The sequence below is a fragment of the Theropithecus gelada genome, chromosome 2, assembly GCF_003255815.1.
Source record: "Theropithecus gelada isolate Dixy chromosome 2, Tgel_1.0, whole genome shotgun sequence".
NCBI lineage: Eukaryota > Metazoa > Chordata > Mammalia > Primates > Cercopithecidae > Theropithecus > Theropithecus gelada.
In genome coordinates, this window is record NC_037669.1 from 33,825,828 (window position 1) to 33,850,581 (window position 24,754).

Here is a 24,754-nt window from a genome sequence, read left to right on the forward strand (position 1 = left end):
TTGTTCTCTACTTGTTGAGTCATTGTTGTCATACTTTCCTTTAATTCTTTAAGCATGGTTCTCTTTGTTTTTTGAACATATTTATAATAACTGATTTGATATCTTTGTCTGCTAAATTCAATGTCTGGGGATCCTCAAAGGCTATTTCTGTTTTCTGTTCTTTTTTTTCTTTCCTTAGTATGAGTCACACTTTCCTGTTTCTTTGCATGTCTTATAATTTTTGTCAGAATATTGACAATTTAGATAATATATTGTAGCATCTCTGGATTCTGATTGCATTCCCTCCTGTACCATGGGTTGTCATTGCTGATTTTTGTTTGCTTGCTTGTTTAATAATTTGCCTAGAGTAAATCTATGAAATCTGTTTGTCCTGTGGCATGTGTCTGCTCTGCTTATTATTGTTGTTTTTATTTTTAAGGCTGGCTTCCTAGGGATCACCTCTTACGTCAGCCAGTGATGTACTCAATGTACTTAAATCTATAGAGCCAGTAAGGCTTTTCCCTTCTATTGACAGATCTGTGTATAGACTGGGGAATGTATTCAAAGTTCTGGCCATTTAAAAGTGGCTATTTTTAAGTTTGTCCCACTTTTTCATGTTCCCTGAGACCTCTTGTGTCTCTGGCCAGGAAATGTGTGGATAGCTTGGGCTTTCTCTAGTTTGTATTATGCACATTGGAGCCTTTGTTCAGCCAGGAATATGTGACTAGTTTATCAAGCCCATCTATGGCTGCCTCTCCTTCAAGATCTTTCTAAGCTCCTTGCTAATCTGCCATTCTGCTTGCTCCAATTGTTGCTGCACTCCCACACTTACTTGGATTGGTACAGAGTTTTCCCTTTCACTCCTGGGCACAGATTTTCTGCCTCCAATCCACATCACAGCTGAACCCTCTCTGTCAAGATAGCTGCCAGTTTTCATGACCTATTTCCACCCTCAAAGAACTACCACATAGACTTAACAGGTAAAGGAAGAAGGGTAATGGGAACAGATCCAGGAATGAGTGCCACAGACTTCCACCATCCTTACGTAAGTTCAGTGGATTTTCATGAACAAATACTTCTCAGCTGATTGTATTGTATGCCTTTGGTCAGTTTCCAGTCGTTTGAGATGATTATTTTTGACAGTTTTTTCCTAGTTATATATTTGCTTTTGCAGAGGGGATTACCAAAGTCCTCATCTCATCATGCTGGAAGTAATCTTCTTTGCTTCTTTTTGGTGTTTTTGAAATGTTTATACGGCTATTTATATAAGGACATACAAAATATTGCATAGAAAGCATATGATTTTAAATTCCACTTGATATTTATTTTCTAGGACACCATAATTACAATTAGACAGAAATATACTCTTTTTATTGTTGCAGATTTCAAGTTCCACCTATAAAGACAGGAATGAGGAATACAGAAGACAGTTCACACATCTACCTGATACAGAGAGGCTGATAGCAGGTAAAAAAGACAGAAATTTGCAAAACAAAAGTTTTATTGCCTCATTATAAAAATAGAACTATCCTCAGTGACAGTATATGTAATAACATTTAAGCTTTTATGCTAGACAGAATATAATTTTCAAGATAAGCATCATCCTTATGATCCAGCAATCCCATTTCTGGGTAGATATCCAAAAGAAAGGAAATCAATATATTGAAGAGATATCTGCACACTCATGTTTATTGTAGCACTATTGACAATACCGAAGATATGGAATCAACCTAAATAGCCATCAATGGATGAATGGATAAAGAAAATGTGGTACATAAATTCTATGGAATATTATTCAGCCATAAAAAAGAATGAAATGCTGTCATTTGCAACAATGTGGATGGAACTGGAGGACATTATGTTAAATGAAATAAGCCTGGCACAAGAAGACGGATATCCCATGTTCTCACTTATATGCGGGAGCTAAAAAGAAACTGATCTCATGGAGATAGAGTAGAACGATGCCAGGTGTGGTGGCTCATGCCTGTTATCCCAGCACTTTGGGAGACTGAGGCAGGAACATTGCTTGAGCCCAGGAGTTCCAGACCAGCCTGGTCAACATAGTGAGATCCTGTCTGTATTATTTAAAAAAAATTGGCCAGGTGTGGTGGTATGTGCTTGTAGTCCCAGCTGTTCAAGAGGCTGATATGAGAGAATCACTGGAGCCCAGGAATTGGAGGCTGCAGTGAGCTATGGTGGTGCCATTTTACCCTGGGCAACAGAGTGAGACCCTGACCCGCCCTCAACCCCCTCCCCCCAAAAAAAGAGAGAGTAGAGTGATGGTTACCAGAGGGCTGGGAAGGGTACTAAGAAGGGAAGATAAAAAGGAGATGGTTAATGGGTACAAGAATACGGTTAGATAGAAGGAATAAGATCTAGTATTCAGTATCACACAGGGAGACTATAGTTAACACTAATTTATTGTATATTTCAAAATAGCCAAAAGAGTGGAATTGGGATGTTTCTAACACAAAGATATGATAAATGGTTGACGTGATGGCTCTCTCAATTACTTTGATTTGATCATTACAAAATATGTGCTTATTCCAGTATATCACATTATTCCATAAACACATACAACCATTCAGTATCCATAATAATTAAAAATTTAACAAAAGATAAGCAGCATCTTCATAATTAGACAATGGAAGACTCAATTGTAATTCAGGGAGGAGTGATTTCTGACTTATAAGAATATATATATTTATAATTTTTGGTTGTGTGCGGTGGCTCATGCCTGTAATCCCAGCACTTTGGGAGGCTAAGGCGGGAGGATTGCCTGAGGCCAGGAGTTTGAGACCAGCCTGGGCAACAAAGCAAGACCTTGGCTCAATAAATAAATAAATAAATAAATAAATAAAAGACACACACATAAACACACATGCACACAGAGGAATATTAAATACTAAGAAAATATAACTAAAAATAAATGATTTGTCACAATGATTTTGGTGCATCAAATTGGAGGGAAAATTTAAACTTGATGTTCAATATATATTAACTCCCTCCAGAAAAATATACTCTCTAACAGATGTACTCATAGAGCAACTTCACAAATGTTCTAGGTCTAAATCATTATTTGTGTAATTGTTCACATGGATTTTTTTTGAAGTAGGCTTTCAGAGGAAAAATTTAATAATTTTTCTTTAAAAAGTGCTTTATTTTTTAGTATAAGCTTAATATATACTCATGACAATAAAACTACAGTGCTAAGTTTTGGTTTTAGTATATATTTAATTGAAAACATTGATTTAGGTTGGGTGGAGGCTCACGCCTGTAATCCCAACACTTTGGGAGGCTGAGGCGGGTGGCTTGCTTGAGCCCAGGAGTTGGAGATTATCCTGGACAACGTAGTGAGACCTTGTCTCTACCAAAAATACAAAACTCAGGTGGGCATGGTGGCACATACCTGTAGTCCCAGCTACTTAGGAGGCTGAAGTGGGAGGATTGCTTGAGCCCAGGAGGTGGAGGTTGCAGTAAGGAGAGATCATGCCAGTGCACTCCAGCCTGGGTGACAGAACAAGACTTTGTCTCCAACAAAAACAAAAACAAAAACATTTATTTATATGAATTTCTCCAATTTTTGGTACCATTAGGAAATGTTTAATTCAGTGTCTAGAACTCAATGAATTTCAAGACAGTTCAGCTCAATAAATATTATAATAATGAATTAAAGCAATTTTTAAAAACATTGTTTATTGGAAGTAATACAGTCCCATGACAAAATTTTCAAATGCTACATAAGGACATAAAGTGAAAACTGAGTGATCCTTACAACCAAGACCACTTCAATGTTCTTCCATTGTTAGTAATTTCTTAGGTATAATTTCAGAAAATTTCTGTGTATATTTAGGATTGTATATACAGAAAAAAACTTAAATGGGAGCAGACTGATTATTGTTTTGAATCTTGCTTAGATCTCTTTGTTATTTGCACTACTATTAATCCACTTCATTTTTTTCCTCATATATATATATATATATATATATTTTTTTTTTTTTTTTGAGATAGTCTCGCTGTGTCACCCAGGCTGGAGTGCAGTGGTGTGATCTCGGCTCCCTGCAACCTCCACCTCCCAGGTTCAAGTGATTCTCGTGTCTCAGCCTCCCAAGTAGCTGGGATTACAGGCATGCACCACCACATCCGGTTAATTTTTGTATTTTTAGTAGAGATGAGGTTTCTCCATATTGGCCAGGCTGGTCTTGAACTCCTGATCTCACGTGATCTACCTGCCTTGGCCTCCCAAAGTGCTGGGATTACAGGCCTGAGGCACTGCACCTGGACAAGAAGCCATTAAAAAAAAATCAGGCTGGGCACGGTGGCTCACGCCTGTAATCCCAGCACTTTGGGAGGCCGAGGCAGGCAGATCACGAGGTCAGGAGATGGAGACCATCCTGGCTAACGCGGTGAAACCCCATCTCTACTAAAAACACAAAAAATTAGCCGGGCATGGTGGTGGGCGCCTGTAGTCCCAGCTACTGGGGAGGCTGAGGCAGGAGAATGGCGTGAACCTGGGAGGTGGAGCTTGCAGTGAGCCTAGATAGCACGACTGCACTCCAGCCTGGGCAACAGAGGGAGACTCCATGTCAAAAAAAAAAAAAAAAAAAAAAAAAAAAAAATTAGCCAGATGTGGTGGCGCACACTTTTAATCCCAGCTGCTCGGGAGACTGAGACATGAGAAACGCTTGATTTAGAAGGCGGAGGTTGCAGTGAGTTGAGATCGCGCCACTGCACTCTAGCATGGACAACAGAGTGAGACAACAACAACAGCAACAACAAAAAACCCTGGAAAAAGTCAGCTGATATATATCAAATAGTCTTCAGTTAAAATAATCTAGGTGGTTACTATGCCTTTGAACATAGTTAATGTAAAATAATGCAGTGGTTTCTTAAAGTGTGGTCCACAGACTAGCAACATTGTCAGTACCTGAGAGCTTGTTGGACACGCAGACTCACCCCAGAGCAATTTAATCAGAAACCTGGGGGGAGAGGCCTAGCAATATGGTGTTTTTTTTGTTTTGTTTTGTTTTGTTTTGTTTTTTCAGAGACAGAGTCTCACTCTGTTGCCCAGGCTGGGGTGCAATGGCGTGACCTCAGCTAACTGTAACCTCTGCCTCCTGGGTTCAAGTGATTCCCATGCCTCAGCCTCCCGAGTAGGTGGAATTACAGGTGCCTGCCACCATACCTGGCTAATTTTTGTATTTTTAGTAGAGATGGGGTTTCACCATGTTGGCCAGGCTGATCTCAAACTCCTGACCTCAGGTGATCCGCCCACCTTGGCCTCCCAAAGTGCTGAGATTGCAGGTGTGAGCCACCACGCTTGGCCCAATATGTGTTTTAATATGTCAACCAGGTATTTCTGGTCTGAAGTTTGAGAAGCATTTAATTGATAAAATGGTTTGGTGGTTTGGAAACAAATTTCAAGATATTTCAAGGTGACCTTTAGCCCAATCTCTGTTTTAGTGATGGAGACTAGTTAATGAGTAACCTAACCTGCTTAATTATTTACAAGAAAATTTTGTTTGGTGGCACCTCAGTTTTGTTTTGCTGATGGAAACATTGTGAAAGACTGAATTACTTTGCTCAATTTTTAGTATTTGCTTAGACATTTAACATGACTAAGTGGAAACATTTTGAGATTTATGGAACATCTTCCTAAAATTGCTAATTAGTTTATAGAGTTTTAAAATTTGGCAGTTACGCTAAATCTCCTCATAGCAGCCCTTTATATCTTATATTATTAATAATTTAGCAGTACAGTTTACATTCTTCACAGAGCCAGATCTTATCCTTAGAGGCATGGCATTAACTTGTTAACTTGTTTGGCAGGCAGACTTGATTTTGCTGGACTTCAGTGGTGACGTGGAGAAGCAACTTTTTCTTTTTTTTGGAGACAGAGTCTAGCTCCATTTCCCAGGCTGGAGTGCAGTGGCACGATCTCAGCTCAGTGCGACCTCCGCCTCCCAGGTTCAAGAGATTCTCCTGCCTCAGCCTCCCGAGTAACTGGGATTACAGGTGCCCGCCATCACGGCTAATTTTTGTATTTTTAGTAGAGACAGGGTTTCGCCATGTTGGGCAGGTTGGTCTCGAACTTCTGACCTCAAGTGATCTGCCGACCTTGGCCTCCCAAAGTGTTGGGATTACAGGCGTGAGCCACTGCGCCTAGCCCAGCTGAGAGAAACAACTTTGAAACTGACTTAAAATGTATACAATTTTCTGAGTCATCTTTGACCCCTCTTTACTTTTGTCTAACATCTAATCAGTCACCAATTCGCCATCAGTACTACCTCCTAAATATGTCTTAATCTAACTACTCTGTCTCTTACTATGGTCACCTTCTGGTCTGAGTCACCATCAACTTTTCTCTGGACTTCCAACTGATTTATCATAATTCATTCTCACAGTGTGAATAAAGTAATCTTTAAATATATACATCTGTTCCTATTCCTTCCACTTAAAGGTCATCGGTGGCATCTCATGACAACCACAGTCTACTATGGCTTGTGAGACTTGACATGACCTAGCTTCGCCAGCTTCTCCAGCCCAAAGATCTAATAGTTCCTCAAATGTGCTGTGTTTTTTTCTACCAAAAGGCCTTTGCATGTGCTGTTCCCTTATGATCCTGCTGACCCTTTATTGTTCTTTTCATGTTAAAGATCAGTTGTTTTTAGAAGAATCCTTCCTGATACACACTCTCTGCCCTGCCCTCCTCATATCTGCATATGCTCTCATAGCTTTCTCTACACTGGGTCATTATCATATTTATTTCTGTATTTGTGTATTTTCTGCCTTCCCTGTACATTGTGTTCCATGAAGGCAAGAGCCATTTCTGCTAATCCTACTGCACAGCAAAATATCTGACATATGGTGTCCAAAGTATATAAAGGAGTGAATGAATGAACTAATGAACAAAAAGTGATGACTTTCCATCTGTTGAAATATAGTGTAAGGTCTATTAATTTCTCAGATTTTCATGAATAAGCTGTATCTTATTTTTGTGTATGTAGATTATGCTTGTGCTCTTCAGAGGGACATTTTGCTTCAGGGACGACTATACCTTTCAGAAAACTGGCTATGTTTCTATAGCAACATCTTCAGATGGGAAACTACAGTAAGACATTTTGCATTTGATTTGTTGATACAAATAATTGCATAGAGATAGATACAGTTCTTTTAAAAACTGTACTTTAGATGATTCCAAAGTAAATTTATATATAATTGTGCATCTAAACTAGTGTGCCTGTAAATACAAACATGTGTTGTATATATGTGTATAATATATTTTTCTGATTTAACACATTGAGTTCCAGTATAGTTAAAGATATTTTAATTGAAAAAAGCTTGAACATATATCTTAATGGCTGCCAAAACCATGTCTTAAGTGACAGATTGTCTGATTTTTGTTTGTGTGTTAATGTGGAACATGAACACCCACATGTCTTTTCACACTTTGTACTAATGTTAGATAGAGGAGTTGTTGGGGGAGAATACTGCAGGGCAAACTGCTTACCCTGTTTTTCTCAGAGAATACAAGCATGTACTTATTAACTCCTTCAGGTCGAAAAACCTGAGGAACATTCAACTGCAAAGTTGAATATTCTGGATTAGATTGATGGGATACTTGGCATTTTGTATTGTGTATGTTTCTGAAAATATATTAAAAAATTCTTTTGTGTGTTTAGATTTCTATTGCTTTAAAGAATATAACCTTCATGACCAAGGAGAAAACTGCTCGACTCATCCCAAATGCTATCCAGATAGTTACGGAAAGTGAAAAGGTGAAAAACTTTTCTATCTTTGTTATATTACATGATGTGAAGAAAATCTGCCTCATACTCACCATCAACATTGGGAAATTAGACATTTCTTCCTGGAGTTAGGAATATCTGATACACATATGTTTAATACTAGAATTCTGTATGCAGTTATATTAGTGGTTAACTTTAAATGACTGCTGACATTTTTTGTACTTTATAGTTTACAGATAACTTTCACCCATATTTTTCATTTCTAGGTAGGTAACATTAGCACAATGTCCTTATTTCTAAATACTCTAATAATTCCATGAGTATTTTTCAGTCAGTAATCACTGCACAATAGCAACTAATAAAAAATGCTCCTGGTGAACAGAGATTTGGATAGCATACACATAAGCACTAACCACTGTATTCTTTTTTTAAAAAAGGCAATTATCTTTAACTGACATAATTTTTATTATTCACCTACAATATCTGCCATTTCTTAGTGGGGATATATCAAGAATATTTCTTAACCACCTGGAAAATTGGTTAGGGCCCTGCGTGAGAGATATTAGAAGTGTAGTGATGAGAAAGGAAAAGAAAGAAGAAAGAAGGAGATGAAGGAAGGAAAGAAAAAAAAAGAAAGAGAAAAAAGAGGAGGGGTAGGGAGGGAGAAAAAGAGACAGGGAGAGTTTTGGGGGAGGAGGGGAGAGAGTATTAGTACCGTGATATTAAATCTTTGTAATTGTACTTTTTAATCTTGTGGATATTCTTTTAAATTCACTTTAAATTTTATCTTATTCTTTTTTTAGAGACAGGGTCTTGCTATGTTGCACAGGCTAGCCTCAAGCATTTGGGCTCATGCGATCCTCCAACCTTAGTTTCCCAAGTAGCTGGGACTTCTGGTGTGCACCACTGAGTCTGGCTATTTTTATTTTTAAACAGTCTTATCCCTACGGAACACTTCCAAATGCAGTACAAAGAGCTTTTGCTCCTGTACTAATTGAGAATAAATTCTTACCCTGATCCTCCATCACCTTAGATACTCTGGCATGTACTTCCAACAAAGACATTCTTCTATATAACCACAATATAATTCAACATCAAAAAATTAACACTGATCTGTTACCACCATTCAATTCTTAGACCCCATTCAATTTCCATGACTATCCCAATAATATCCTTTATAGCAAACAGACTCAGTTCAGAATTACACATTACATTTAATTATCATGCTCCTTAATTTCCTGGAAGAGTTCCTTAGTCTTTTCTTGACTTTTATGTCTTTGATACTTTTAAAGATTACAGGTCAGTTATTTTGTAGGATATCCCTCAATTTGTGTTTGTCTGATGTTCCCTTGTGATTAAATTTAGGTTATGTAATTTTGGAAGAAATACATGGAAATGACGCTCTGCTCTCACCACTACATCCTATCGGATGGCACATGATTTTAACTTCTACCATTACTGGTGATATCTACTTTGAACATTCGATTAAGGTGGTGTCTGCAGACTTTAGTATAATCTATTTTCCTTTGTAGTAATAAGTATTTTGGGGAAAGGCTTTTTTTTTTTTTTTTTTTTAAGAGATGGAGTTTCATTTTTATTGCCCAGGCTGGAGTGCAATGGTGCGATCTTGGCTCACTGCAACCTCCACCTCCTGGGTTCAAGCGATTCTCCTGCCTCAGCCTCCCAAGTAGCAGGGATTACAGGCATGCACCACCATGCCCAGCTAATTTTTTTGTAGTTTTAGTAGAGATGGGATTTCACTATGTTGGTCAGGCTGGTCTTGAACTCCTGACCTCAGGCGATCCACCCACCTTGGCCTCCAAAAGTACTGGGATTAGAGGCGTGAGCCACCACGCCCAGCCTGGGGGAAGGTATTTTGAAACTATGCAGATATACCATTCTTACCATACTTTGAATTTATCCATTCATTTACTTATGTCAGTATGAACTGATGATTTCTTATCTTATTCAATGAATTATAAGCCATTACTATCATTATTTATTTTGATGCTCACATTGTCCCAAAATTTGGCCAGTGGGAGCCCTTTAAGCTGGCTCCAGTATCCTTTTGAGTATTCTCAGTGTGTTTGAGCATTTTCTTATTTTTTTGGCCCAAGATGTTTCAGGCTTTCCCTGCCCCAGCCCTGGGATCAACCACTTCTCCAAGGAATCCTAGTTTCTTTTAGGGGAAACTGAAAGAAGCCAGTGTGTTCATTGCTATGGGATTGGGGGAGGGGTATAACTATTTTCAAACCCTTTAAGGGGGCATAATAAGGGTGTACATTAAATCTATATAATCACACACACATATGCATAATGCATACCCATATATACACTCACTTATACATCTATTTATCCATCTATCCTTCCATCCATCCAAAACGTAAATTCACATCAGGACCTCCAAGTCCCATCTAACACCGCAGAATTTATTTTTGTAACTTTCTTCCTTTCCATATTTGTAGCTCTCTTCCCTGGCTGTGAGAAACCAGGCTCCCATTATCCTTAGTATAGTTACTTATTTAATCACTGGGCCTTTGTATAACCAATTTTCATCTCCACTGCCACCTCTCTCCCACATGGATGCCTCATTATCTGACTTGGTTTCTGACACTTAGAATCACGTGGCTGCCCATCACACCATGACACAGATGCTGTCATCATGTAAAAACTCTCGGCTGGGCTCAGTGGCTCACACCTGTAATCCCAGCACTTTGGGAGGCTGAGGCGGGCGGATCATGAGGTCAGGAGTTCAAGACCAGCCTGGCCAATATGGTGAAACCCTGTCTCTACTAAAAATACAAAAAATTAGCCGGGTGTGGTGGCGGGCGCCTTTAGTCCCAGCTACTCGGGAGGCTGGGGCAGGAGAATGGCATGAACCTGGGAGGTGGAGCTTGCAGTGAGTCAAGATCGTGCCATTGTACTCCAGCCTGGGTGACAGAGCAAGACTTCATCTCAAAAAACAAAAAACAAAAAACCGACTCTCTTTGTCCTGCTTGGGCTGATACTCCATGCCAAGTTGTTTTACCCTCTGCCAGATTGCCCTCTACAGGGATACCCTCTGTTCCCTGCTTGTGCCAGTTTGTCACTATGTGTGGTTGCTGTCCCCACCCTGCTCAGGCTCTGATACTCCAGCACAAGACCACCTTCATGGACTCTGTAACACTACGCCACCCTCACCTGCTCTGGTTCTGACATGTCATTGTAGGGTGTGCTCATTCGTGGCCACTCTTCACCATGTTTGGTCTTTGACACTTGACACCACACACAAAGCTACCCCTTTATGTGGTCACCCTCCTTGAACTCTGGCTCATGCTCCTCCTCCATACTTTTTTCACCCCGTTCTTGTTCTAATACAGTTCTCCACATCATCCCCATATGTGGAGGCCCTTACTCACTTGGGCTCTGACACTCCACACAGGGGATGACCTCTTCATTTTTTTTTTCTTTTTTTGGAGGCAGAGTTTCACTCTTGTCAATGAGGCTGGAGTGCAGTGGCGCGATCTCGGCTCACTGCAACCTCCACCTCCCGGGTTCAAGCAATTCTCCTGCCTCAGCCTCCCCAGTAGCTCGGGTTACAGGTGCCTGCCAGCACACCTGGCTAATTTTTGTATTTTTAGTAGAGACAGGGTTGCACCATATGGACCAGGCTGGTCTCAAACTCCTGAGCTCAGGTGATCTGCCCGCCTCAGCCTCCCAAAGTACTGGGATTACCAGCGTGAGCCACTGCACCCGGGCAACCTTTTCATTCTCATCTGGTTTTGACACTCTGCTTTAGGCTACTGCACCTCCTGTGTCGCCTCCCACACTCCTAGTGTGGATGCCTACTTTTCTCTGTTCCACCAATAGCTTTAGGGCTGAACTGTTCAGGAAGGAAAGAGGAAGACTTAAATATTCTTAGTTTTACAATTAATGCATAATATACTTTTTCATTTTTTTAACAAAATCATCAAACAATTTCAAAACTAACATCTTCATTCCATACCCATAATCCCCAATTCCATTTTCTTTCTAGAGGCAAATGCTATCAGTTTGGTATATATCTTTTCAGACTTTTCAGACTTCTTTTCTTTGTATTTACATACAGGCATGCATGTATAAATGTATGGTTTTGCTCTTTTTTAAAAAAAGTAAATGTAATCTTACATGTGTTGTTCATCAGCTCTCCTTTTTTTTAAAAACAACAACAACAACAACAACAACAACATTATCTCTTGTAGTTGTAGGTCTGCATATGTAGATAGACCCACCTCTTTTTAAAAAAAATGCTGTATGGTATTTCATAGAATGGATATACCGCGATTTCCTTTACAATTAGTTTCTTTCTAATATTTTGTTATTACAAACAGTGCTGCAGTGAACAGCCTGACCATGCCCTCTTATGCTCATGTGTGACGTTTCTCACACATGTATTGGAATTTCAGGATCAAGCATTTAAATTTTAATAATGTCAGTAAGTCAGCATTTACTGAACACTTACTGTTATATAGACACTACTTTAAGCTCTTTACATATATTTTCTTATTTAATTCTTATAAAGATCCACTGTGATAATTATTCTCACTTTGTAGATGAGAAAACTAAAGAAAAGAAAAGTGAGCCAATTCACAGAACTAACAATAGGTGATAGAACAAGACTGTGGGCCGGGCGCGGTGGCTCAAGCCTGTAATCCCAGCACTTTGGGAGGCCGAGGCGTGTGGATCACGAGGTCAGGAGATCGAGACTATCCTGGCTAACATGGTGAAACCCCGTCTCTACTAAAAATACAAAAAACTAGCCGGGCGTGGTGGCGGGCGCCTGTAGTCTCAGCTACTTGGGAGGCTGAGGCGGGAGAATGGCGTGAACCCGGGAGGCGGAGCTTGCAGTGAGCCGAGATCACGCCACTGCACTCCAGCCTGGGAGACACAGCGAGACTCCGTCTCAAAAAAAAAAAAAAAAAAGAACAAGACTGTGAACCCAGTTCATTTAATTGCAGAGACCGTGGTCTTAACTTCCTCACTATGTTAATGCAATGATTTCATTTTTTCATCATCATGGTAAAAAATTCTGTACTACTAAATATTCACCCCTTTTATAAACTTTGTGACTAAAGGAAGGTTAATCATAGCAATTTTAGTTGTTTTAGGTTCTAGAATATATTCTATGCCTCAGCGACTTAGAGATATCATTATCCGGAACTCTTTCCAAACTCATAAGAAGGCTATTATTGAATCAAGATTTATTTTATTTTATTTATTTATTTATTATTTTTGTCTGAGACCGAGTCTCACTCTGGCGCACAGGCTGGAGTGCAGTGGCATGATCTTAGCTCACTGCAACCTCCACCTCCCAGGTTCAAGCAATTCTCCAGCCTCAGCCTCCCGAGAAGCTGGGACTACAGGCACATGCCACCACCATGCCAGGCTAATTTTTGTATTTTTAGTAGAGACCGGGTTTCATCATGTTGGCCAGGCTGGTCTTGTGCTCCTGACCTCAGGTGATCCACCCACCTTGGCCTCTCAAAATGCTGGGATTACAGGCGTGGGCCACCGTGCCCAGCCAAATCAGGACTTATTAATATGTTTTTGAGGTTGGATATCTAGCAAGGAATAAAAGAAAGGTAGTAATTTATGTAGATTATCCAAAAAGCTGGTCATTTTAAGGAGTTGGGAATGTGGTGGTTGTGCATGAGAGTAGATAAAGTTAATACTAAGCTATTTAGTACAGGAAGTGGGAATTAGCAAGCATAACACAGTGGTGAAAATGAGATAGACTAGGAGATTTTTAAAATCTATATATCTGAACACAGGGTTATAAGGTTATTATAATTAGGCAAAACAATTTGGCCTAAGAAAAGGGAATAGGGAACAGCAAGTATTGATCATTAGATCACATATTATGTATATAATTCTATTTGGAAGAGATCCTGTGTATATCTTCTTTGTAAAAAGTTCTGCTTTATGAATAATGTATAGCAAAGTTTCAATTTAATGAATTAGAAAATAGCATTCTAAAGTCTTTCTATGAAAAGCATTAACATCCAAAATATTATCTGTTTGATATTTTACTTAATAAAATAACTTAATCCAGCATAGAACTGAGCTTTCTCCTTCCTAACGATAGCTGCTTAGCCATGAAAGGTCATTAACTAGGGAACGGAAGAGAGAAAACACTGAGAAGACTGTATTTAGTGCTGTCTTGTTGCATTTTCTTATAAAAGCCTATTTTAAAATATGACTTTGCAAAAATCAATTAAATAAAAATGTAGAATTATAGATTGAAACATGCTACTTTTCTGTTATAGCATTTAAAGAAAAGTGCAGTGTTAGCATGGGTGCTTTATAATTAGCAGAGAGAGGTATTTCTGGAGGTTTTAGAAGACCATGAAAACTGATATAATTTAAAAAAATTAAGATCCTTAAATCTATCTGAAATCCACATGTATTTTTTTCTTATTCTTTGTGTATACTTGGCTCAAGTGGCAACCAATATCTCTTTGCAAAGTTTAGAATAAAAGTTTTCATTTTTTCATAATTTTATTTAGATTGATTTCCACAGTTAAACTGAGAAACATAAATAGCTACCTGTTTCAAGTCCGCATTGCTAGTAAATACTGACAAAATTGTGTTTATTGGAAGATACAATTTGTAAAGACACCTTGTTCATATAGCAACTACCTGTGTTTCTTCTATTATAACACAAAGTTAAATAAAAATAGTATACAAAGTAGGCAGTGTTGACCTACTAGTTTGTTTTAACCATAAGCAAGTCCCCATAGACCTTCATGACAGATAATCTCCTCTTATTTTCCATGACACTAAAATTGTCCTATTATTTTTCTTTGCAGTTTTTTTTCACATCTTTTGGTGCCAGGGATAGAAGTTACCTCAGTATCTTTAGGTTGTGGCAGAATGTATTATTAGATAAGGTAAGTGTTCACACCAGAGGCAGTTGCTTATTTTAAGAACCTCCTAGTGTATTTGTGAATTGAAGAGCTCCTTTTTATTTGTCTTAACTAAATTTGACTAGATAATTGAAATTCTAAGTAGAAACTTCAATCAAAGCAAGGTCTATAGTTACAAGTTAAGATGTTAATTATAATCCCCAGGGTAAACACCAAGAAAATAAATAAAAAAAAAATAAAAAATAAACAGCAAAGGAATTAAAATGATACACTAGAAAATGTGTTTTTAACACATAGGAAGGCAGTAATGGTGGCACACAGGGACAAAGATGACACAGGACATGTGGAAAACAAATAGCAAAATAGCCATTAAACATAAGTGGATTAAACACTGCAACCAAAAGGCAGAGATAGGTAGAATGAAAAAATACATGAACCAAGCCAGGCACAGTGGCTCATGCCTGTAATCTTAGCACTTTGGGAGTCTGAGGTGAGCAGATTGCTTGAACCCAAGAGTTTGAGACCACCCTGGATAACATGGCAAAACCCTGTCTCTACAAAAAATATAAAAATTAACTGGGTGGTGTGACGCTTACCTGTAGTCCCAGCTACTTGGGAGGCTGAGGTGGGAGGATCAACTGAGCCTGGGAGGTCGAGGCTGTGGTGAGCCATGATCGTGCCACAGCATTCCAGCCTGGGTGACAGAGTGAGACCCTGTTTCAAAAAACAAACAAACAATCAAACAAAAAAACTCCATGATCTATCTATATGCTATAAGAGACAAATTAGATTGACAGGCACAAATAGATTTAAAGTAAAAGAAAGAAATATGATACATCATGCAAACAGTAAACAAAACAGAACAGAAGTGAATGTAGTAATATCAGCCAAAATAGTCTTTTTAAGACAAAAAGTATTGGATACAAGGAAGAATAAAGGGTCAATTCATCTGGAATTCATAACAATCATAAACATATACAGACCTCATACAGAGCCCCAAAATATACAAAGCAAAAGTTGGCAGAATTGAAGGGAAACAGACAATTCAACAGTAAAACTTGAGGCTGGGTGTGGTGGCTCATGCCTGTAATCCCAGCACTCTGGGAGACTGAGGCAGGCGGATAGCTTGAGTCCAGGAGTTCAGGGCCAACCTGAGCAACATGGCGAAACCCCATCTCTATTTATTTAAAATATAATTAGCAAACAATGTTGGAGAATTCAATACCCCACTTTCAATGATAGATAGAACAACTAGACAGAAGACCAACAAGGAAATATAAGACTTGAAACACCACTATAGACTAACTAAAAGACATCTGTGATGCACTTCACCAAACAGTAGCAGAATATGTATATCCTTTTCAAGTGCACATGAAACATTCTCCAGAATAGACAATATGCTAGGTCAGAAAACAAGTGTCAATACATTTAACAGTACTGAAATCATACTAAATATGTTCTCTGAGCACAATGGCATGAAATTAGAAATAAATAACAGAAGGACATTTGGAAAATTCACAAAAAGTGGAAATTAAAACAGAATACTCCTAAATAACCAATGGGTGAAAGAAGAAATCATGAGGGAAATTAGCAAATACTTTGGGTTAGATGAAAATAAAAACACAACATACCAAAACCTATGGGATGCAGCTAAAGCAGTATTTAGAAGGAAATTTATAACTGTAAACGTCTATATTAAAAAAGAATGATAGTGAGCCAATAACCTGTATTTCTGCCTTAAGAAATTAGAGGCCGGGCGCAGTGGCTCACGCCTGCAATCCCAGCACTTTGGGAGGCCGAGGTGGGCGGATCATGAGGCCGGGAGATTGAGACCATCCTGACTAACATGTTACGGTGAAACCCTGTCTCTACTAAAAATACAAAAAATTAGCTGGGCTTGGTGGCAGGCACCTGTAGTCCCAGCTACACCGGAGTCCCGGTATGAACCCGGGAGGCGGAGCTTACAGTGAGCTGAGATTGCTCCACTGCACTCCAGCCTGGGCGAGAGAGAGACTGTGTCTCAAAAAAAAAAAAAAAAAAAAAAAAAGAAATTAGAAAAAGGACAGCAAACTAAATTCAAAGCAAGAAGAAGCAAGGAAATAATAAAGATTATAACAGAAATGAATGAAGGAAAGAATAGAAAAATAGAGACAGAACCAAAAGTTGTTTCTTTTTTTTTTTTTTTTGGTCTGAGACGGAGTCTCGCTCTGTCACCAGGCTAGAGCGCTGTGGCATGATCTCGGCTCACTGCAACCTCCAACTCCCTGGTTCAAGGGATTCTCCTGCCTCAGCCTCCCGAGTAACTGGGATTATAGGCATGCACCACCACGCCCAGCTAATTTTTGTATTTTTAGTAGAGATGGGGTTTCACCATGTTGGCCAGGATGGTCTCGATCTCCTGATCTCATGATCTGCCCGCCTTGGCCTCCCAAAGTGCTGGGATTACAGGCATGAGCCACCGCGTCCAGCGCCCCCCCGCCTTTTTTTTTTTTTCTTGATACAGAGTTTTACTCTGTCGCCCAGGCTGGAGTGCAGTGGTGGCGCGATCTCAGCTCACCGCAACCTCTGTCTCACAGGTGCAAGCGATTCTCCTGCCTTAGCCTCCCAAGTAGCTGGGACTACAGGCACCCGCCACCATGCCCGGCTAATTTTTGGTATTTTTAGTAGAGGTGGGGTTTCACCATACTGATCAGGCTGGTCTTCTGACCTCAGGTGTTCCACCCACCTTGGCCTCCCTAAGTGCTGGGATTACAGGCGTGAGCCACCGCACCCAGCCCAAAAGTTGCTTCTTTATAAAAAATGAAAATTGACAAACCTTTAGCTAGTTCAACCAAGAAAAAAAGAAAGAAGACTAAAATTATAATATTCAGGACTGAAAGTGGTGACAATACTACTAACCTTATATGAAATAAGAAAATTATAAGGAAATATTATGAATAATTGTATGCCAACAAATTATTTACCCTAAATGAAATGGTTAAGTACTTAGAAAGTCACAAACTACAAAAACTGACTCAAGTAGAAATAGAGAATTTGAATAAACCTATAACAAGAAAAGAGATTGAATTAGTGATAAAGAACCTACCACAAAGAAAAGCCCAGGCCCAGGTGGCTTCATTGGTGAACCAACTGTTTACAGTAGAATTAACACCAGTCCTTCACCCAGTATTCTAAAAGTAGAGGGAACACTTCACAATTTGATCTATGAGTACAGTATTACCTTGATACCAAAACCAGACGTCACCACAAGAAAACTCTGAACCCGTATCCCTTATGAACAATGACACAAAAATCCTCAACAAAATATTAGCAAACCAAATCCAGCAACATATACAAAGGTTATATACCATTATCAAGTAGAATTTATACAAGTTGAACTCAAAGCAGAGAGTAAAGTGGTAGTTGCCAGGGGTAGGAAGAAATGGGAAGATGTTGGTTAAAGGGTACAAAGTTTCGTTTATGCAAGATGAATGTATTCTGGAGATCAAATGTGCACCATGCTGACTACAGTTAACAATACTGTGTTGTATACTTGAAATTTGCTAAGAGAGTAGATCTTAAGTTTTTTCACCAGTACAAAAAAAGAAAGAAGGCAAGCAAGTGATAACTACATGAGGTAATGGACATGTTAATTAACCTGATTGTGGCAACCACAATGTATATGCATATCAAAACATCAAATTGTATGCCTTAAATATGTACCATTCCTATTTGTTAATTATACTTCAGTAAAGCTGAACAAATTTTTTTTTAAATGCAAATGCTGTTGAGGATGTGGAGAAAGTGGATCCCTCAAGTACATTGCTGGAAAGATTGTAAAATGATGCAGCCACTTTGAAAAACAGTTTGGCAGCTCCTCAAAATGTTTACCATAGATCTGTTCTTATAAAAACGTGTACCCCAACGTTCATAGCAGCATTTATTATTCATAATAGCCAAAAGTAGATACAATCCAAATGTCCATCAAGTGATTAATGTATAAATAAAATGTATGGCCTGGCGCGGTGGCTCATGCCTGTAATCCCAGGCTTTGGGAGGCTGAGGCAGGCAGGTCACCTGAGGTCAGGAGTTTGAGACCAGCCTGATCAACATGGAAGAAACCCCATCTATACTAAAAATACAAAATTAGCTGGTTGCGGTGGCACATGCCTGTAATCCCAGCTACTCAGGAGGCTGAGGCAGGAGAATCGCTTGAACCTGGGAGGCAGAAGTTGCGGTGAGCCGCGATCACACCACTGCACTCCAACCTGGCCAATAAGAGCAAAACTCTGTCTCAAAAAAAAAGGTATAGCCACACAATGGAATATCATTCAGTAATAAAATGTAGTGAAGTACCGATACATGCTACAACATAGATGAGCCTTGAAAACATAATGCTAAGTGAAAGACACCAGTCACAAAAGAACACGTACTGTAGGATTCTGTTCTTATGAAATGTTTAGAATAGGCGAATTCATAGAAATAGAAATAGTAAAGCTATTGCCAGGAGGAGGGAGTAATGAGAAGTGACAGCTGATGGAGTCAGGTATCCTTCTGGGTTGACAACATGTCCTGAAATTAGTGGTGGTGGTTGTTTAACTCTGGATATGTGAAAACCGCCTGAATTGTACACTTAAAGGGATGAATTTTCTGGTATTTGAATTATAGCACAGTAAAGCTGCTATTAAAAGAAATGATTTAAGGGGAGCAGTAGAGATTTCACACAGATAAGAAAGGCTCTTTTTTTTTTTTTTTTTTTTTGAGTTGGAGTTTTGCTCTTGTTGCCCGGGCTAGAGTGCAATGGCAATCTCGGCTCACTGCAACCTCTGTCTCCTAGGTTCAAGCGATTCACCTGCCTCATCCTCCTGAGTAGCTGGGATTATCATGCGCCACTGCATGTGGCTAAGTTTGTATTTTTAGTAGAGATGGGATTTCTCCATGTTGGTCAGACTGGTCTCAAACTCCCGACCTCAGGTGATCTGCCCGCCTTGGCCTCCTAAAGTACTGGGATTACAGATGTGAGCCACCGCCCAGCCAAGAAACGTTCTTTCTTTGCCACTGGCAGGTGGGAACTTAACCTCCTCTCCTCCCTACTCCCCAGCTAAGCACCTCCCTGAAGTGGACACATGTTGGCCTCCAGAGCTCTTTATGTTGAATGGCCTTTTGAACTCAACGGCTGAGGACAGGCTTTCCCAAGCAGTGCCCAACTCAAATGCTTTCACTTTGCTGGAGTGGGGATGCTTGGAGAAGTAGCCTACAAGTCTGAGATGGGGAGGGGACAGAGGAGAAAAGTGGGTATGGATGAGGGGCTTGCCAAGCCCAGTCTCTCTGGCCCTCGGTAAGGGAAAAGAAGTGACTAGCTTGGAAGCCCCAAGTCCAAGCCCCTGCCGAGTGTCTCTGGGTGTTTGGGTGCCCTGCTTCACCGGAGCCACGTACCCTTGCTCCTGGCCTGGGTGATGCTCACAGGGCAGGTCCACAGGCAGCAGGTCTCGCAGCGCGTGGCGTCTACTACTAGGACGTGGAGCAATGCATAGCTGTGTGTTGCTCTCAACTCAGCTCTACGCTGCCCTTCCAGGTTGCGCTTTGGCAAGGAAACCTCCTTCACCCAGGCCGGTCACTTTCAGATTCATTGTCATTACCGTGGGGTGCTCTATTCTAGCACTGGCTGAAAACTCCAGTGTTGCCATAGGCACCTGCCTACCCCACCCCCAAATACCAACTTGTTGAGTGCTCAGAATCCATGAGGTGCATTCTCTCATTCTAGCAAGGCACCAGCGACTTACCGCAGCCTATGCTTGGTTATATACTGTATCGAATGTCCTTCCAAAATCACATTTGTGCTTATCACACGCATGTGAGTTGGGATACGTCCTTATAAAAACAAATATCTCCAGGGAAGTGATAAAGTTCAGGTTTACAGATGAGCCAAGGGAGAAACTGAGTTCTTCACTTTAATGAAGAAGAAAGCTCTCTGAAGTGAGAAGAAGAAAGGGAATTCCAGGATACTCGAGGCTACCCACCATAGCCAAGAAACACTGCATTTACTGGCTGGAAGTAAAATTTACCCTTCTTTGAAAAGATCCTGATGTTATCTGTGTTTTTGATGTATACACACGGAGGTATCACCATCTTCACAGTAGTTATACCTTTTAAATCTCTAGATCATTTGTTTATCTTTAATGTTGAATATGCCACTCTATTTCAAGTGGATACTGTATTCTCATTTCGATAAATAGATAAATAGTGTCCGTTTCTGCTCTACAGGAAGACAGAAATGTTTAAGCATATATTATGTGTTAACTATTATACAGAAATTAAAGTTGAAGATGAGATCTCAGTTTCAAAACTATCCTAACTGGAATTTTAAGCACTGTAGAATTCACCCAGAACAATTTTTAACATATAAATATCCATATTCACGACAATAGCAACTCGCATTTGTGAAGTATTAGGTGCCAGGCACAGTGCTAGGTGCTTGGTATAGTCTTGGTATTCTTTATAATTTTGTAAGCCTCAGTTCCCTTTTAGTTTTTTAAAGTCATAAAGCCACATTGGTTAGATTTCTTGATCTTGTGTAATACTCTTTAAAAAAGATTAAAAAAAAAAGTCCTCATAAAATATACAGCATAACTAAAAAATTCTATTAAAACAACTTTATAAGTAATTTGAATAATACATTTGATATATATTAGAAATATTTTTGGCCAAGCATGGTGACTCATGCTTGTAATCCCAGCACTTTGGGAGGCTGAGGTGGGAGGATTGCTTGAGACCAGTTCAAGACCAGCCTTGGCAACATACAGAGACTGCATTTCTGAAAAAAAAAAATAAAAAAAAAATTAGCTGGGTATGGTGGTGCATGCCTGTAGTCCCAGCTACACAGAAGGCTGAGGTAGTAGGATCACTTGAGCCCAGGAGGTTGAGGCTGCAGTGAGCTGTGACCATGCCAGTGCACTCCAGCCTGGGGGATAGAGTGCGACACTGTCTCAAAAAAAAAAATATTTAAGTTCAGAATATTATATTTGTGTTGCAGTGAGACACTGTCTCAAAAAAAAATTTAAGTTCAGAATATTATATTTGTGTTGCATGTAATTATGGAATCAAAGTCAAAGTAATTATGTGTTACTTCTGCTTGCTTCTTGCATGAGAAGGCCTTTAAAGCAAATTAATCTAGAAAGTAGATTTATCATTAAAGTACTACAAAATGATAGTAAAATTATGTTTGTGTGCATTTGTTTTATTTATTTTTCCAGTAAAATAAATCCATAAGACTGAAAGAACTGGAGCCAAATATGTTGCCTTTGAAAAAGAATGTTTTTAAAAGGACCATCTTTTTCTCTTTATAAGACTACTTTGGGCCAGGTGCAGTGGCTCACACCTAAAGTAATCCTAGCACTTTGGGAGGCTGAGGTGGGCTGATCACCTGAGGTTAGGAGATCGAGACCAGCCTGGCCAACATGGTGAAACCCTGTCTCTACTAAAAATACAAAAATCAGCTGAGCGTGGTGACAGGCACTTGCAGTCCCAGCTACTTGGGAGGCTGAGGCAGGAGAATTGCTTGAACCCGGGAGGTGGAGATTGCAGTGAGCTGAGATGGTGCCACTGCACTTCAGCCTGGGTGACAGAGCGAGACTCCATGTCAAAACAAAACAAAATAAAAACAAAAAACTACTGTGTTACATTGCTTCAGAAAGGACAGTTTATTTCTAATATTTGACCTGGCGAAACATAAGTCATCAATGTTTAGACATGTGTTTAAACTGCCACTACAATCATTTGTGACATGATTTGTAGCACTTCAGCTTAGTTCACAGTCTGTGAGTTTAGCTCCCATTCTCTAGACAGAACATTGAGTATCTGGGATTTGTGGGGCCAGAGGACAATGGCAGCACCATTCTTTAATACAAACAATTGATGTTTTCTTGGTCTTTGTGAAGAACTGTGCAGTCATGGTTCAAGATAAGTTTTAGGCCCTTCCCACTCCACCCCTCAGCTCTTTTTCTTCATTTGTGCCAGCCCCTATCCGTGTTCTATACCAGAGCCAAGCACAGTCCTGCTTTGTTTTTGTGTGGTCTGCACACAATGACTAGTTTTACATTTTTAAATGGCTGAAAAAAATCAAAAGAATAATATTTCATGACATGTGGCAATTATATGAAATTCAAATTTCAGTGTCCATAAATAAAGTTTTATTGGAACACAGCCATGCTCATTTGTTTATGTATTTCTATGGCTGCCTTTCACACTACAACAGCAGAGTTGAGTAGTTGTGACAGAGGCCATATGGCCCAAAAAGCCTAAAATATTTACTACATGGCCCTTTACAGAAACAGTTTGTCGAACCCTGAACAGTACTACAGCCGAAGTTATCTTTTTAAAAAAAAATGCTTGCTTATTTTTGCTTCCTGCTTGATACCCATTGCCCTTGGAATAAAAATCTAAAAATCTCTATAGGGACCACATAATCAAGACCCTTTCCACCTCTCCACTTACATCTTAATATACCCTCCCATTCTTGTCATCTTAAATGTTCTGCTTCTTTTCTTTTTTTTTTCTTAAGTAGTTCTTCAAATGTTCTTTCTGCCAGGAAGTTGTGACCCTCTTATCCCCACTCTAGTTCTCATTAATAAACCTGAAGTCAGATTCATTCTTTTAGTTTCCTATAACATCTTGTATTTCTATAATATGCATTACAGTTACAATTCTTTGTTCTATTTCTGTTCTCCTTGCTTAACTCTAAATCCCTTGAAGACAACGACCATGTCTGTCTTGTTCACTATTGTATGTCCACTGATAAGTTCGGTCTTTACCACATAGCTGGTTTGGTACACAGTTTAGTTTACGGAGTATGGTCTGAAACTGTCTGGGTTTAGGCCTTTGTCAAAGTAAATATTGTGCTTCCCTTACTCTCAAAAGTGTGCCAGTTTGGACAATATTACGTGTAACAGATGCTCAATAAATACTTTTTGAATGACTCAATTTAGTAGAACTTCAATGATTTGGAGTCCAAATAATTAATTACTACTCTTAACAAGATATTATAAATTCTCTTAGTTCAAGGAAAAGGCAAAGGATGGGGGAAAACACAGACATTTCTGAAATATTTCAGAAACAGCATTCGGGGCACACCCTAGGTTCAATGTATATTTAATTCAATTTCTTTAACCTTCAATATGTACGGTGAGAACAAATGACTATCTTGAAACACTAAAGCATCCTGAGTTGCCAAAAGAAATGTTATTTTCTACGTACTTGAATTACTAAGAAAATAGGGTTCATATGTAAGATTATCAGTAGTAACAAGATTAAAATTGAAAAGATTTTTAAAATTAAGGCTCAATTAATTATTCCATATTCCTACTGATATTCTTGCATTATTGCATTTAGGAGTACAGATATTAGTAGTATAGGCAGGATGTATGCAGAAAATTTACTTTTGTACTGTTTTTTTTTTTTGAAACGGAGTCTTGCTCTGTCGCCCAGGCTGGAGTGCAATGGTGCGATCTTGGCTCACTGCAACCTCTGCCTCCTAGGTTCAAGCGATTCTCCTGCCTCAGCCTCCCAAGTAGCTGGGATTACAGGTGCTTGCCACCACACCCGGCTAATTTTTGTGTTTTTCATAGAGGCGGGGTTTCACCATGTTGGCCAGGGGCTGGTCTCAAACGCCTGACCTCAGGTGATCCACCCGCCTTGGCCCCCCAAAGTGCTGAGATTACAGACATGAGCCACCACGCCTGGCCTGTACTGTTTTTATCTTAGCATGGTAATAGTGGTCTCTCTTGCCAGCACATGGGGGCTACGGGGAAGCTAGCTCTCCTTGGAAATTTAAGAGTATATTCTGAAAGTGAATATTTCAATCCAGGGTCTAATAGAGCAGAAATCTGTACTTATTTTGAATTTTAAGGCTTAAAGAGACAGAATGACTTTCCATCTTATTCCCAAATGGCAGAAGAAGATAGCATATGTTAGATTCAGGGGTAAGGTAACGAGGGGAGCTTTTCAAATGTATACAGATGTATGCTGTCTAAATTCTGATACATGGCCCTCTAGCTTCTATTTGGGAATCACTAAACAGAAGGGTGACAGAAGGGTGTCCTATTCCTCAGGTGTGTTGGGGAAAAAGGGTTTAAAACAGTTGATTGAAAGTATTAGTGTATGAAAAGA

The 24,754-nt window shown here is 39.5% G+C and overlaps 1 protein-coding gene across 2 annotated transcripts in view; it reads left to right on the forward strand.

Moving 5' to 3' along the window:
- The window catches only part of GRAMD1C (GRAM domain containing 1C), a 106,316-nt gene that overhangs the window by 27,368 nt on the left and 54,194 nt on the right, over positions 1–24,754 (forward strand). The window contains exons 3-6 of one of the 2 annotated variants that reach the window (XM_025377444.1): positions 1,362–1,446; positions 6,987–7,090; positions 7,662–7,757; positions 14,555–14,635. In XM_025377444.1, coding sequence (XP_025233229.1) covers positions 1,362–1,446; positions 6,987–7,090; positions 7,662–7,757; positions 14,555–14,635 — 366 coding nt within the window. Of the gene's footprint in view, positions 1–1,361; positions 1,447–6,986; positions 7,091–7,661; positions 7,758–14,554; positions 14,636–20,307; positions 20,445–24,754 lie in introns of those variants that run through there. The other variant, XM_025377445.1, reaches the window with a different exon arrangement.